Consider the following 13,824-nt stretch of genomic DNA (forward strand, 5'->3'; position numbering starts at 1 on the left):
GGGTGTCATCACTGAGGGGGGTGACAGAATGGTGGGTGGCACTCACCACAGGGCCTGCAGCTCGCCCTAGCCACGCGTCTCTCCTGGGAGTGATGCAGTGGCTTGAGTGCCCACAGGCTCCGTGCTGCCCCAAACGGTACACCCACTGCCTCCCCCTCAGCTGTAGGGTGGCTGAGTGGGAGGAGGCAGGCAGACATCTTGGAGGCCCCATGGTGCCGCTGTGGGCTGCTGGCCCCCCATGGGTGGCTGGCCCCGTCTTCGGGCGTGCCGCCCCAGGCGCCCGATCGGCTTGCTCTGCTGCTGTTCCATTGGACTCAGAATTCTCACCTTTGTAGATGCCATTCCAACCACCTCGCGGAGCATTTCCTTCTCTTGCTTCCAAGTGGCCACCATGGTCAGAAGTAAAATAGGTCAGTGTGCTGTTTTTCAAATTTTCCTTGTCAAGCTTACCCAAAATCCTTCCTATAAAGAATCCACAGTGACATAGAGGATCACAGTTTGGATTGCTCTGCCCATCCGTTTTATATTCTTAAAAAAAAAAAGGTTGACTTACCTACCATCCAGTCCATCTCTTCGACATTGTCACCATACAATCCATGCCTGCTTTCCCCCCTGAACCTTTCTGTTGTTACCACCGGTGTGTGGACATGTAAGAAAGAAACAAAGAGGAAGAACGGCCCTTGCTTGTTCCTACAGAAATGACAACAACAACAAATTATTGTTTAGAACAAACAAATTTATATATAATTTTCTGATATTTCTGTTAGTGCCTTGCGAATAATCTATATTGAGAGAGTAATTATATAAGGGATAGTGAAGCTGTGGTGTGTGTGGCCCTCTAAACCTTTCTGTCTACCTCCTGGGGATGTTATGAGTCCCATAATACCCACCAAGAGGGGCTCTCAAGATCTGTCAGAGGGGGAGGGGGAGTCTGATGAGAGGGTATGTGGTGGGCTTGAGCAGTGTGCTGGGAGAGGACCTTGCCCCACTGCCAGATATCCCACAAGCCAGAGCCACCCCTGACCCCTCCTCCTCTGCTTGACATTTCCAATTAGCAGGGCTAACTAAGCCTCAGGCAAAGAGGAAGTTGGAGGAGCTGAACTTTTTCTGTCAACTGTGCCAGCATGAACAGACTGAACTCCTTCCGAGAAGCACTCATTTGCAAGCGCAATCCTAGAATTATGCTTACACATGTATGGTCTACACCCTATAACCTGTAGATCAAGCTAAAGCATCGATTGTGGGCTGATTCCTTGAAACCTTTGGTTTCCACCAAGCAGAGAATTGGCTTTATGAGTCTGAGAGTGGGAACCAGAATAGGGACAATTACAGACCACACCCTTCATCAGCAATGCTTTTCACCCACCTGTGTATTTATACTTGGCTAGAATTTGAACTCTAATAATGCTTCTTGCTTGCCCCAATGGAGGGTAGAGGGTGGTGTGTCTCTCTGTGTATAGAAACACGTCTACCATACAAAGTGCATTCGTTGCTATACCCACTTTTGCTTCTTGTTCTGCCCACCCATAGAATATGGTTGCTGGAAGGTTGTCTACCAGGAGTGCCAAATTGGCCCCGTGACTGTGAATGTCCAGGGCCATGGGTGCCATGCAGTGTGCATGGCCCTGGCCCTGAAATTTGTGGGTGCCTGGCCCCTTCATGGAGAATTTGTGGGTGCTTGGGCACCCAGGGCCCCAGGGAGTTGGCACCTATGTTGTCTACAAGGGAATGAGATCTACAGGTCCTCACTTCTGCATTAAACTATAACTGATGGCCAATAAGGCTCATTGGTTTCTATAAAATTATGGGAAGATAATTCTCTTTGCAGATGTGAGGAAAATGCTTTTCATTGGAGCAGACAATTACAGTGAAACATCTTTCTGACTGGTGAAGCAATTGATCATGTGGCTTTTACTTCTATAACCATAGTATTCTAAGTCTTTTGTGTAACCAAAATGCCTCAAGAATCCCACAACTGGAGATGTGAGGTAGAGTAGTCATTTTGCTGACTGAAAAATAATAAGAGGCAACTTCTAAAGACCTTGTTGCTCCTGCCTCTATTGAATATCATTACATTAATTACAACTGGACTTTTTAAAAACAAACAAACGAGATGGATGCTTCATTTCCTCTCACACATTTGTAATCCCATGTAATTCCTACAAGGAATCTCGTTTTACCTTTCAATAAAGGAAATGGCTTCCCTCAGCACCAGGGATGCAGCTCTCTCTACCTTCATTGGTTGCTCTGTAATTTCATAGTTTCTCATTACAATGCAGTCCCAGTATCTTATGAATCCATAGCTTGAGAACCAGGAAATAAAGAAGGCGAAACCAAACAAAGCCAGGGAGAAAATTGTTTTCCAACTGAGGTGCAGCAGATGAGTGAGCTTTGCTGCCATAAGTGTAAGTACAGCGAGGGCAATCAACAGAGTATAGGACCCAAGCTTGATTCGTTGGTGTATATCCTTCTCTGGAGGGTATGTAATTTGACAATCACCCATCAGTGAAAATGGCATTCCATAAAAATAGTCAAATCCATGATTTAAGGGGTGATGGCAGAAGTCGTCACGGGTTTGACAGTTCATACCTAGATGCCACTTCCCTGAAAAACAGAATTTGGGAGGGAAAGTTACATTTTTGCCAACCAATGCGTGCTAAGCAGATGTATATGGACAAGTTGGCTTCCAAATTGTCCAACTCATTTCATACATTAAAACAGTCCCCACCCTTGAAACATTCTTGAACTACAACTCCCACCATCCCTGACCACCAGCCATACTGGCTAGGAATGATGGGAGTTGTAGTAGAACAACATTGAGGGACCCGAGGTTGAGAAAGACTGCATTAAAATGTTTTTCCTCGGGAGACTTAGTGGCATATATCCTGGTGAAAAATGTTCAAGATTCCCTTTTGCATTTTATTACACATGTGTTATTATTTATTTACAGACTGGCTTCCAGCAGGGTCTTCAGTTATAAAGATAATAAAACAGCAGGAATATAGAATCAATTAATAAAACTGATGATTGAAAATTGATAATTAATTGATAAAATTGATAATAAAATAAAGAAATAATAACAACAGCCATTATTCAGTGGGTACAAAAAATTATCCATTATATTTATTATGTATTCTGTGGTTTTATATCTTGATTTTATTCTGTGAACCATCCTGAGACCCCCAGGTATAGGGCAGTATATAAATTCAATATTATTATTATTATTTAGAAGAAGAAGAAGAAGAGGAGGAGGAGGAGGAGGAAGAAGAAGAAACAAAAAGGTTCTTCCCAGAAGGACGTAGTGATGGAGAATACTGGAGTGCCCCATGACCTTCTATGACATTTGTACATTCTTTCACCTAAATGCTGTGCACAAGTTTTCTTACCTATTAAGCCAGTGGTGTAGCCTTTGTTCTGCAATATCTTGGCAAAAGTAGTTTCATTCTGAGGAAGCCCACCAGAACCAGCAAGCCAGCTAATGACACGGAAACGATCCCTTTCATCCAAACCTGAGATAAAGTGATCATATATAACATAGCCAGTAATATGGCTGTGAACTTCAGTCGGTTGTCCACATACAGTTCTAATGGCAGATTAAGATGTCCCTCTCCTTATCTTAATCAATGGACATCGGATTAAAAACAAACCAGATCTTTGTGAAGCCTGCATAGCAAAGCCCTCCCTCTCTTAGCCTTCCCATCGAGATCCAATACCTCGGTACAACTGTAAAGAATATTTCCACAATTGTCTCCAAGGGCAATTATTTCTACTTAAGACTAGATGGTGCCTTTTGACAACACCGCACACCTGATCTTACGGGGTATCGGCCAGTCAGAAAAGCGGCTCTGCTTGGGGAGCAAACAGGGGCTGCTGAAATGTGCTGAGTGAGTTTCACACCTTCTTCTGCTAGCCGATCGATATTGGGAGTCCTAAGGAAAACAACAATAACAGGGCAATATATTTGAGCTGAGTAATCATAAAGCACAAAGAGAATGTCTAGGAACTGAATGCCTTGATGAAGTCTAAGTTAACTAAAGGCACCTCCAGATTGTCGTGTTTTTGTGAGAAGGATTCAAGCGCATACTGGAAATTTAGGTTTGCGCAATTAAAATGGGTTGAAGTCCTGCCAACCTAGCGCAACAAATGCATTTAAACAACAGCATGACTTGGTGATTAGCACATAAATGGGAAAATGCGCAGAAAGGTGTGGAATGAACTAACTGTTAATGGAAATAATAGGATCATACAATTGTAGAGTTGGAAGGGACCCCAAGGACCATCTAGTCTGCCCCCTGCAATGCAGGAATATTTCGCCCAATGTGAGGCTCAAACCCATGACCCTGAGATGAAGAGTCTTATGCTCTACCAGCTGAGCTACGTCAGCGTATATAATACATATTAACAATTCAGGCTGAATGCTAATGGATGTACAGTGGTACCTCAGGTTACATACGCTTCAGGTTACAGACTCCGCTAACCCAGAAATAGTGCTTCAGGTTAAGAACTTTCCTTCAGGATGAGAACAGAAATCGGGCTCCAGCGGCACAGCAGCAGCAGGAGGCCCCATTAGCTAAAGTGGTGATTCAGGTTAAGAACAGTTTCAGGTTAAGTACGGACCTCCGGAATGAATTAAGTACTTAACCTGAGGTACCACTGTATAACCTCTCCACAAATAAATCAGATTGAATGCACAATAAAGACCAAAGATAGTCTAACCTCTGCATAAGCTTTCTACCTAGTAAGCCAATTAAAAGTGTCATTGTAGCAGCCTCAACACACACACAAACATAATGTTAATATTATTTATATATATATATATATATATATATATATATATATATATATATATATATATAAATATATATATATATATATATATGAGCTTTTCCTAGATCAACCTTAGATAACTAAATAACAGCCAACTAGCACAGATACTTAGTTCTTCAAATGTAACCCTTGACTTTACCTCCACCTATGCTTACATTGTATCTTAAGTTGTTTTAAACTGTTTTTAATATTCTGCAATATTGTATTTTAATATCCACATTGGATTAACTCTTGCAACCTGCTCTGGGACCTTAGGGTGAAGGGCTCGTAATAAACTGCAATAATAATAATAATAATAATAATAATAATAATAATAATAATAATACCAAGCCTTGTTCTATTAAGCACATTTTAAAAGGTGATTTCCCCACAGTTTATATAAGTCAATGTGGTGTAATGGTTGGATGAAGACCTGGCTGACCTGGGTTCAAATCCACATTCAGTCGTGACGTGAATTTCACTGGGCGACCGTGGGCTGGCTACTACAGTAACTCTCAGCTTAACTTACCACATAGGATTGTTAGGGTAATATGGATTGGTGTAGGGATTCATGTATGTCACCTTGCGCTTCTTAGAATAAATGTAGGATGTAATGAATGAATGAATGAATGAATCAAATTTCTATATCGCCCTTCACCTGAAGATCACAGGGTTGTTTACAATATAAAAACACAAAACACATACCATTATAACAAACAAAAATACCCCACACAGTTTAAAAGGCAATAGATTTATTATTATTTATTAAATTATCAAATACAATGAGAGATAGATAAATAAAATTAGTGCCTAGCACTAGCACCTGACATTTAATATCATGCATATTTATAGAATGTGTCGTGGAAGGCTATCACAGATCTGCATAAGCCTTTACCTGATTGTATCATTTCCATAGCAGCCGAGATCCCCAATGCCAAAGTCATCAGCCAGGAAGATGACGAAGTTGGGCTTATAGCTGACTGAAGCTTGCAGTTCCAGTGGAGTTAGCAATAGCACCAAAGCTAGAAGTGAGCGTGGATTTCTCCTGGAAAGATGAAAGATGATTTAACTGTTGTGGGTGTGTTGTACTGTCTTATCCTATTCACACTCCATAGTAACTTTCCTCATGAAAGGCTGCAAAGGAACATGTAGTTTCTAAGAGAGTGAAAATATTTTAATATGTCTTTTTAAAAAAGGAACTTTAATTTTGCGTATTCATGCTGTAGATGTTATCTGTTAGCTAATTTCATCACTAAGCAGCGTGAAACCACAGAGGGCAGCAGTATGATTAGCTGGGCAATAGGTAGCTATCTGAGAGAAATGTCACCGTGCAGCCCTGCAAGGGCATGAACCTGAACTAAAATGCAAACCATAATTTTCCTCTGAACGCTGACCGCCAGTTTTATTATATGTGATGTACACATGTGTAGCATCTTGCTCCTATGGGTGTGTGACCAACAGACAAGTTACTGCCTTCAAGCAGCTCCCATTAAAAACTGCCAAGTTGGGTTTTTCGTTTCATATTACTCAAGAATATCCATTTGACACACCATAAAGCATATTGTTGTAGTTTCCATATGCTTTGCTTTCTAATACAAGATTATTAATTTTTGCACTGGTTTCCTTATTAATCAACAGGTGGATTATTATGAATGAAAGTTTATTTAAAGTCATACAACAAAATACAGCAATTATGGAGAAGCACGCTGCTTTCCCATTGCATTAATAAGCTATTGGATTTTTTGTTTATTAAAAAAAATCATATAAGCAAACACCATCTAATTCTAGTGAACACCTTTACTAGTAATGTGCTACATACCACATGACCTCTTTCAGGGATTCCCACGTTGTAGATATACTGCAATGAAGAATCTAAAAAGAAAAGAGAACACAACACCAATACTAGAGAAGATCTGGATAATGACAATATATAGATGTTAAATCTTTCTATATTCATTTAAAAGGAAGAAAACAGCACACTGAAGGAGGCATACAAGCTTCTGTTCAATGCAATCTGATGGGGAACAGAGTTCTTCTTTATGCCTTTTTATAGCTACCTTCTTATAGCCATGAGGGGATGGATTTATTACTGTGCTGTTCCACTTCATTTTTGTTGTGGTAAAACAACATTTCTTTCAGTGACATGATTAGGGACTTGCCTTTTTTGTTTCTTTTTTAAGTGCACGCAGCTCAGTGTTATGCTGCAAAGAATGTTCTTTCCTGAGGGGAGACACTTACAGTGCTCTCAGCCAGTCACGTTTAAGGGCATGCAAAGGTTTACAGTCATACCTTGGGTTACAGCCACTTCAGGTTGCGTCTTTTTTGGGTTGTGGACCACAGAAACCCAGAAGTACCAGAATGGGTTACTTCCAGGTTTCGGCGGTCACGCATGCATAGAAGCGCTAAATCGTGCTTTGCGCATGCGCAGAAGTGCCAAAAAGCTGCAGGTTGTGAACGTGCATCCAGCACAGATGACGTTCGCAACCCGAGTGTCTACTGTACTCAACTTTTGCAAGCCTCCAAAGGAAGGTTAAGTTTCTTGTTCTGCACACCAAATATCATAGATATGAGGGCTTTCATGTAAAAAATAATTGGTGGTTCTACCAGATTTTTTGCTGTTGCAAAACTGCATCTCCTCCTGAGGCAGTTTATCTAAAACACCCCCACCCACCCACCCCGATAGCAATCATAAACCCAATGAACTCAGTGAGATTTCCAAATAAGCACGCCTAGGATTGCACTGGTAAGCACTGAAGTCTGCTTGAATCTTTGCTTCTATGCTGAGATTCCTGTCCCATAAGTGTCCTTTCAACTCTACAATTCTTCAATTCTATGACTTGTTTCAAGAGTGCAAGCATCCTCTTCCTGCAATTAGTTTCTTAATGCGGTTCAGAATAGTGCAACAGTATACATTATTTCTAACAATATACTTCACTGGCACCTGATGTCTCATGTTGCTGTGAATCTTAAGCATTGAATTGTGAAACACTGCCCTGGTTCACTTTAACACTGGGAGCCACTGCCTTTTCTTATCTTATGGCTACTACATGAAAAGCTGCCTGAAAACTGGTACAGACATGGAGTCTCCCTAGACAGCTATGGATGGGAAACAGCTCTCCCTTTCTATGGCAGTCACACAAGTAGTCACCACACTTGTGGACAGAAAAGTGTCCATAGGTTTCTTACTATTTGGGAATAGTTATTTGAACAGTAGTCTTGACTGGCAGATCTCAGTCAAACTACCTGTGGGCTTGTGACTGATTTGCACTGGCTTTCAACTGGACCAAGTTCAATGCAGTGGTTCTAACATATAAGACCCTATGCATCTCAGTATCAGACTGCCTATCCCTTATACACCTCATAGGTCACTGCAGTTTCTCATTCAAGTCCTTAAAATATCAGAAGCCCACTCTCCAGTAACTTTCAGTAAGGCTGCCCCTTTTTTGTGGAACAGCGTAAGGCAGAGCATTCCTATCTGTACTTTCTGAAAGCAACAAAACATTTACAGGTGCTTTAAATGCATGGTGTGCATGCAGCCAGAGCGAAACAGAAGGAATAAAACACCAACCATTACCTTTTCCAGAGAAAAGGAGAAGTAGCAGCTTTCGTATGGTTCCAAGCAAGCAACCTGGGGCCCTTGGAAGTGGCTTAAAACATGGGGTCAAGAAGGCTTGAAAGCAAGGAATGTTCAGAATCTCTACCATACCCTTGGGAGAAAGATTAACAAACTTGAGTCTGCACAGCTACAAGACATGAGCTGGTGTTTACACAAAGAATTATTACATTTAGGACAATCAAAGAGACTGTCTACTTTCCAGAAAATGCAAATACAGTGGTACCTTGGGTTAAGAACTTAATTCGTTCTGGAGGTCCGTTCTTAACCTGAAACTGTTCTTAACCTGAAGCACCACTTTAGCTAATGGGGCCTCCCACTGCTGCCACGCCACCGGCGTGTGATTTCTGTTCTCATCCTGAGGTAAAGTTCTTAACCCGAGGTACTATTTCTGGGTGAGCGGAGTCTGTAACCTGAAGTGTCTGTAACCTGAAGCATCTGTAACCTGAGGTACCACTGTAGTGCATTGACTAAGATATCAGTAGACCTTGCCATTTGGTAGGAAACACTTTATTCTTTTGCCAGAGTTGATTAATAACCAAATAGAACAGTTTACTTGTGTTAAATGTGGCAATGTTTCCAGTTGTTAATTTGGCATTTGTACACAACTGGGGCTCTTTCTCAGTCCCTGGAAAATAGGGACATTGGAGGGTCTGGTAATAGCTACACAGACTCACTGTCACTCTCTGTCCTCTCTCCATGAAAGAAGAAGGCACTTGCAAATTTGAACGGCATATTCTAGGTTGGCAAAACACATGAAGGACCACGTTTTGCTTGTGGGCCTGAAGTTTCCCACCCCTGGTTTTGGTCTTGATGGAATTTTACTCAGCCACCACTAGAGGCTGTCCACAAACCGCAGCAGCTCCTGACAGGTCTATGATTTGTCTCTGGTGTTCAGGAACTTGAAGAAGAACAGATAACCCCACCAGAAAGGCCAGCAGAAAGTGCATGCAAGCCTTAGGTGTTTTTCCACAACAACAATAAAAAATCGCACAGAAGAGAATGCTGCCCACTTAAAGTAAGTCAAAACACTGAAATGCCACCCACTTTACTGAGTGTTGTCCACAACATAGGGCAATGCACAAAGAAAACAAGCTAAACACACAAATTTAATGGAATTCATAGCAATAGCTCAATGCAGTGTTTGCTCCCCCCTTTAATGCATAGTATATTGAATTATACATACCAATTGTGCAACAGTTGTATTGCTAGCTATGAGGTTCTCACTATGACCCCCATGATTTGACACATCTACAGCCCAGACTTGCCCTTCTCCAGTCAGATGTAAGATCTATTGTGTTCAGTGGGTGAGTGTGTATATGGCTGAAGTCGTAATTTCTTTTTCCAATTCCCCAGACTTGCCAAAGAGAATCATATTGTTCTAGGCAGTGCTTATGGATATGTTCCAACCCATCATGCTTTGCGTGACAGAGCCTTTCACAATTGCCTTACTCACAGGACCAGCAGGGCTACGCCTGCTAATTTCAAAATTACAGGTTGGTGCATAGTCCCAGAATAGCGAGATGACATCTAAAATAGCTTTGCATTGCTTGGGAGCTTTAAATGTAGTTTGCTGTGTACAAGCAAAGAGAGAAAGTCGACCTCCTGAGAGATGTTATCGAAAATAAGCTGTTTTGAACTCAGTGTGCCGACGTGCTCTTGAGCGCCAGCTGTAGCAGTTGCATACTTTCCAACAGTAAAAAGATTTCTTGTATTTGATCACAGCAAAATGTCTTATACTGTACCTGGTGAAGTCTCCAGGAAGCCAGAGAGGCTACAGCAGCAGCAGCAGCAGCAGTTGCAGGGAGTTTAGATTCAGGGCAGGCTTCATTCCCAGCTTTTCATCAAGGCTTAACCCCAGCCACAAGTGGCACATTTTTCATCAGTCTCTGCCGGAGGCTATAAAGGAAGTCATCATATCTGTCCCATCTGCTCATGCGCACTCTCTGAACAGTTCCCACTGGAAGAAACGCCGCTTTCTAGATCGACAACTAAGCTGAAAACTTCTCAGGCTGCTCTCTGCCTGCCAGTCGCACTCTGCAGCTCTCCCCAGTCTGCCGCTCTTTGATATCAGCACAGTGTTAACATTCAGTTGCACATGTGGGACTGATCAGAGAACAGTAGGGCCTTTCAGGAGAGACCTGGCTCAGATGATTGAAGAGGGACTCCCTGGTTTCTGGGAAATGGTTGCGGAATGCTCCCACTCTAAATTCTTACTGAAACAGACCAATCCCCATTGCCCCCCCCCCAAGCTACTCTATTGGAATCTAAAGTAAGCAATCTGGGGAAAGTGACAAACCCCTGCAAGGGTTGCATAAAGGAGGACCTGTTACAAATGTCAGGCAGTTCATTTTCGAAAAGAACTTTTGAATGATCCTTGCAGCCTATGACTGTAGTGTCCTGAATTTCTTTCCAATGGTTTTCTTTGATGGTGGTGTAAAATCCTTTGAATAAGTCAAAGAACACCGCCCTGCAACAGCCAAAATATCCTCCACTCTCTCTTGCCTATGTGCATGCGTGAGAGCACATGACCATACACCCTCCAACGTATCTCCTCCGTTTCATTCTCCCTCCTTCTCTCCTTTCCTCTGCCCCACCCCCCAGGTACACCTTTTTACAAATGGAAGCTTTTAAAAACCTTAACAGCTGGGCTGGGGGCAAGATCAAGGAGGGGAGGCTTGATGAGAAAGCCTGTAAGTCACTTGAGATCACAAAACTTGGAGTATAAAATAAAATATTACTGGTAAGGTGCTTTTGGAGCTACATTAATTCCCTGATCTTTGCACAGAAGATGCAAGCTGCGGAACTGATGAGGGGCAATTCATGCAGCTCAGCTCACATCATGGGGCAATATGCCTTGTTTTGAATGTCTAGGACATGGTGCAACATGCCAATTTTGCTGAGTAGCAGTGATTGAGGTTATCAGTGCTTTCCCCCCTAGAAAAATAGGTGCCGGTACTCACCATGATATGAGAGAGAGAGAAGATACTCTGAAGTCAACATACTTCAGAGGGTGAAATTGGTTCTACTTCTGAATGGAATTGCGCTCAGGCCACCGGGTCCCACCCGTACCTCAGCGTGCGGTGGCGTAGCGCCCTGCGTCACGCTGAGGGTGCCCCAGCCACGCCATTTGCCAGGCGACCAATCAGGGCGTTGTGGGGGCATGGCCAGGGCCAATTTAAACGTGGCGCGACTCTGGGAACTCCTCTTTCAGCCTCGCACCGCAGATCTCCCGCCCTCCCACTCTCTTCTAGGTAGGGTCACTGGCCTTGTTATGGACTTCGGTTGGTCGCTGTTGAGTGGCCTGGTAGGACTTTTTCCACTTGGCAAATTGACACCAGCCACTTGGTTTTCGCCTACCTCGTAGCAATCGTCACAACTTTGTAAGGTTTGGCAGTTAGGCATTGGAATAGCGATGTGTGGGGAAAGGGAGGTGCGGCCACCACCTGCCCCTCCATGTGTAAGGGAATTCCGTTAAAGGAATCTGGCTGTGTGGATCTTGTCTGAAGCCCAGGGACGGGCTAGGGCCATGCCACGACCCCAGCGGGAACCCAGGGGGGCTCGAGTTGATCCTCATCGGCGGGGCTCCCCCTACTGGTGGTACCCTTCCAGACTTCCTGCCCATTAACATTAACCTAAATTATGTGTCCTTGTGTCTTTATTCTCTTGGGGGTGGCTTGGGGGGTCTTGAAGTGCAACCAGATTTTTTCACTGTAGATCAAGCTAGATTTAAGCTTGTTGATGTCTCTGGTATCTTCTCTCTCTCATATCATGGCTGTCAGCTTACATTATGGACATATGTTCTGTGCTATTTTATTAATACTATTGCTACAAGTTTGACACGGCCTTTCTCTAGAGCAATAGACATATAAACTTTAAAGTAATGAGACAACTCCATTGCCTTCAATGTTTTGAAATATGGCCTCTTTGTGGTATGTACCTTTGACTGGTTCTCAGAGTGGTTTAACAGCCAACTCCTCTTCCCAGTGAACTCTGGGTACTGTAACACTGAAGAAAACAGGGGTTTCCTAACAACTCTCAGCACCCTCAACAAACTACTGTTCCAGGGATTCTTTGGGGGAAGCAATGACTGTTTAAAGTGGTATGATCCTGATTTAAATGCATAGTGCAGATAGGACCTGAGATGCACGGAACAGCAGAGCTCTCCCTCTAGAAGCTTAAATGAGTTTAGCCACACAAGGCCTGTGGGCTGAGACACACTAAGCTCATAAATTCCACCCAGAAATTCCACAGATAGTTAAAACTGTCACCGTATATTTAATTATAGAAAATAATGCCCATAACCATTTGCCATTTCATACAGAATACTAAAATAAGAGCTCTAATACCCTAATCTAGCTCACTCTCTATCCTCTAATAAATTACCTGAGAAAACAAGATTTGATCTTTTATTATTAAAGGAACTGCGAAGAGATCAAAATAACCACTAGAGGGTGCAAGTATCTCTTTTTTAAAAAAGAAAGAAGGAAGAAAAAGTGGTGCGTAAAGATAGATGAGGGGGAGAGATGCTGGAGGAATTTGTTATTTGTGTATTCCAAGATAAACTAACCTTATCCATACCTTCCAGCTATTTGGGACTTATTGCTATATCCAATATAGCAATATATCCAATATTGCCTTTCTCATGTCCGAAATATTCCGAGACAATTCCCAGTTCAGAATATATTTTGAATTGCATATTTTAAGAGAAGTATAATTACACTAAAAAAAGTTAGTGCAGATTTTTTTTTTAAAGTAGAAATTGGCTAGCTCACTCATCTCTAGTAAGGGGACAGCCTTGAATCCCGCTTTGTGTCCAACCTCAGTCTGTTCATTGCAGATCACACCATAGTTGCCAACTCCCTGAGGCCCTGGGTGCCCAAGCGCCCACAAAATTCCCCATGAAAGGGCCAGATACCCACAAATTTTGGTGCCAGGGCCATGCACACTACGTAGCACCCATGGTCCTGGGCACCCACAGTCGCGGGGCCTAGTTGGCACCCCTGGCTCACGCAAAAGGATAGAGAAACTCCTATTGACATTTTGGTTCATTCCGGGGGAGTCCCGGAAGATGGCGCCGGCAGTAAGTCTCCTGTGAGCCTCAACAGAGTGAGTAGGAGCTTTTTACAGAATAATAACAATAATACAGAAAGACACTCAGAAAAATCAAAGCTTAGCCTGATAAAGAATCCGGGAGCTACCAGGAGGTATTTTTAAACCTCCCCTCTCTCCTCTCCTGAGCTTTTTTATCTGCCCTTTGTAATCCCGTGGAAGCCATTCAAACTTTCCAAGGCCATCCAGTGCTATTTTGAGGCTATTTGAGTGCTATTTTGAGGCTATCTGAGGCCAAGTATAACCTCTGAGCTCCTTTTGAATAAGGCCCTAGCACACGGCTAGAGAAGATA

General features: G+C 42.8%; 1 protein-coding gene and 1 long non-coding RNA gene across 5 annotated transcripts in view; one reads left to right on the forward strand and one right to left on the reverse strand.

Moving 5' to 3' along the window:
• The window catches only part of LOC310761115 (arylsulfatase D-like), a 15,677-nt gene extending 5,186 nt beyond the window's left edge, over nucleotides 1-10,491 (reverse strand). The window contains exons 1-8 of one of the 4 annotated variants that reach the window (XM_083610724.1): nucleotides 10,165-10,491; nucleotides 6,626-6,678; nucleotides 5,702-5,851; nucleotides 3,808-3,929; nucleotides 3,387-3,509; nucleotides 2,181-2,604; nucleotides 554-690; nucleotides 328-462 (exon numbers count right to left, since the gene is read on the reverse strand). In XM_083610724.1, coding sequence (XP_083466850.1) covers nucleotides 328-462; nucleotides 554-690; nucleotides 2,181-2,604; nucleotides 3,387-3,509; nucleotides 3,808-3,929; nucleotides 5,702-5,851; nucleotides 6,626-6,630 — 1,096 coding nt within the window. In that variant the 5' untranslated portion in view covers nucleotides 6,631-6,678; nucleotides 10,165-10,491. Of the gene's footprint in view, nucleotides 1-327; nucleotides 463-553; nucleotides 691-2,180; nucleotides 2,605-3,386; nucleotides 3,510-3,807; nucleotides 3,930-5,701; nucleotides 5,852-6,625; nucleotides 6,679-7,095; nucleotides 7,162-8,374; nucleotides 8,456-10,164 lie in introns of those variants that run through there. The other 3 variants (XM_083610723.1, XM_083610725.1, XM_083610726.1) reach the window with 3 other exon arrangements.
• LOC310761365 overlaps nucleotides 1-13,824 on the forward strand; it is a 24,776-nt gene that overhangs the window by 7,406 nt on the left and 3,546 nt on the right. Inside the window, exon 2 of the long non-coding RNA XR_014547433.1 lies at nucleotides 5,723-5,834. This is a non-coding gene — a long non-coding RNA (uncharacterized lncRNA). The remainder of the gene's footprint in view (nucleotides 1-5,722; nucleotides 5,835-13,824) is intronic.

Source organism: Podarcis filfolensis, assembly GCF_964270895.1.
Source record: "Podarcis filfolensis genome assembly, chromosome: 4".
In the NCBI taxonomy this organism is placed as follows: Eukaryota; Metazoa; Chordata; class Lepidosauria; order Squamata; family Lacertidae; genus Podarcis; species Podarcis filfolensis.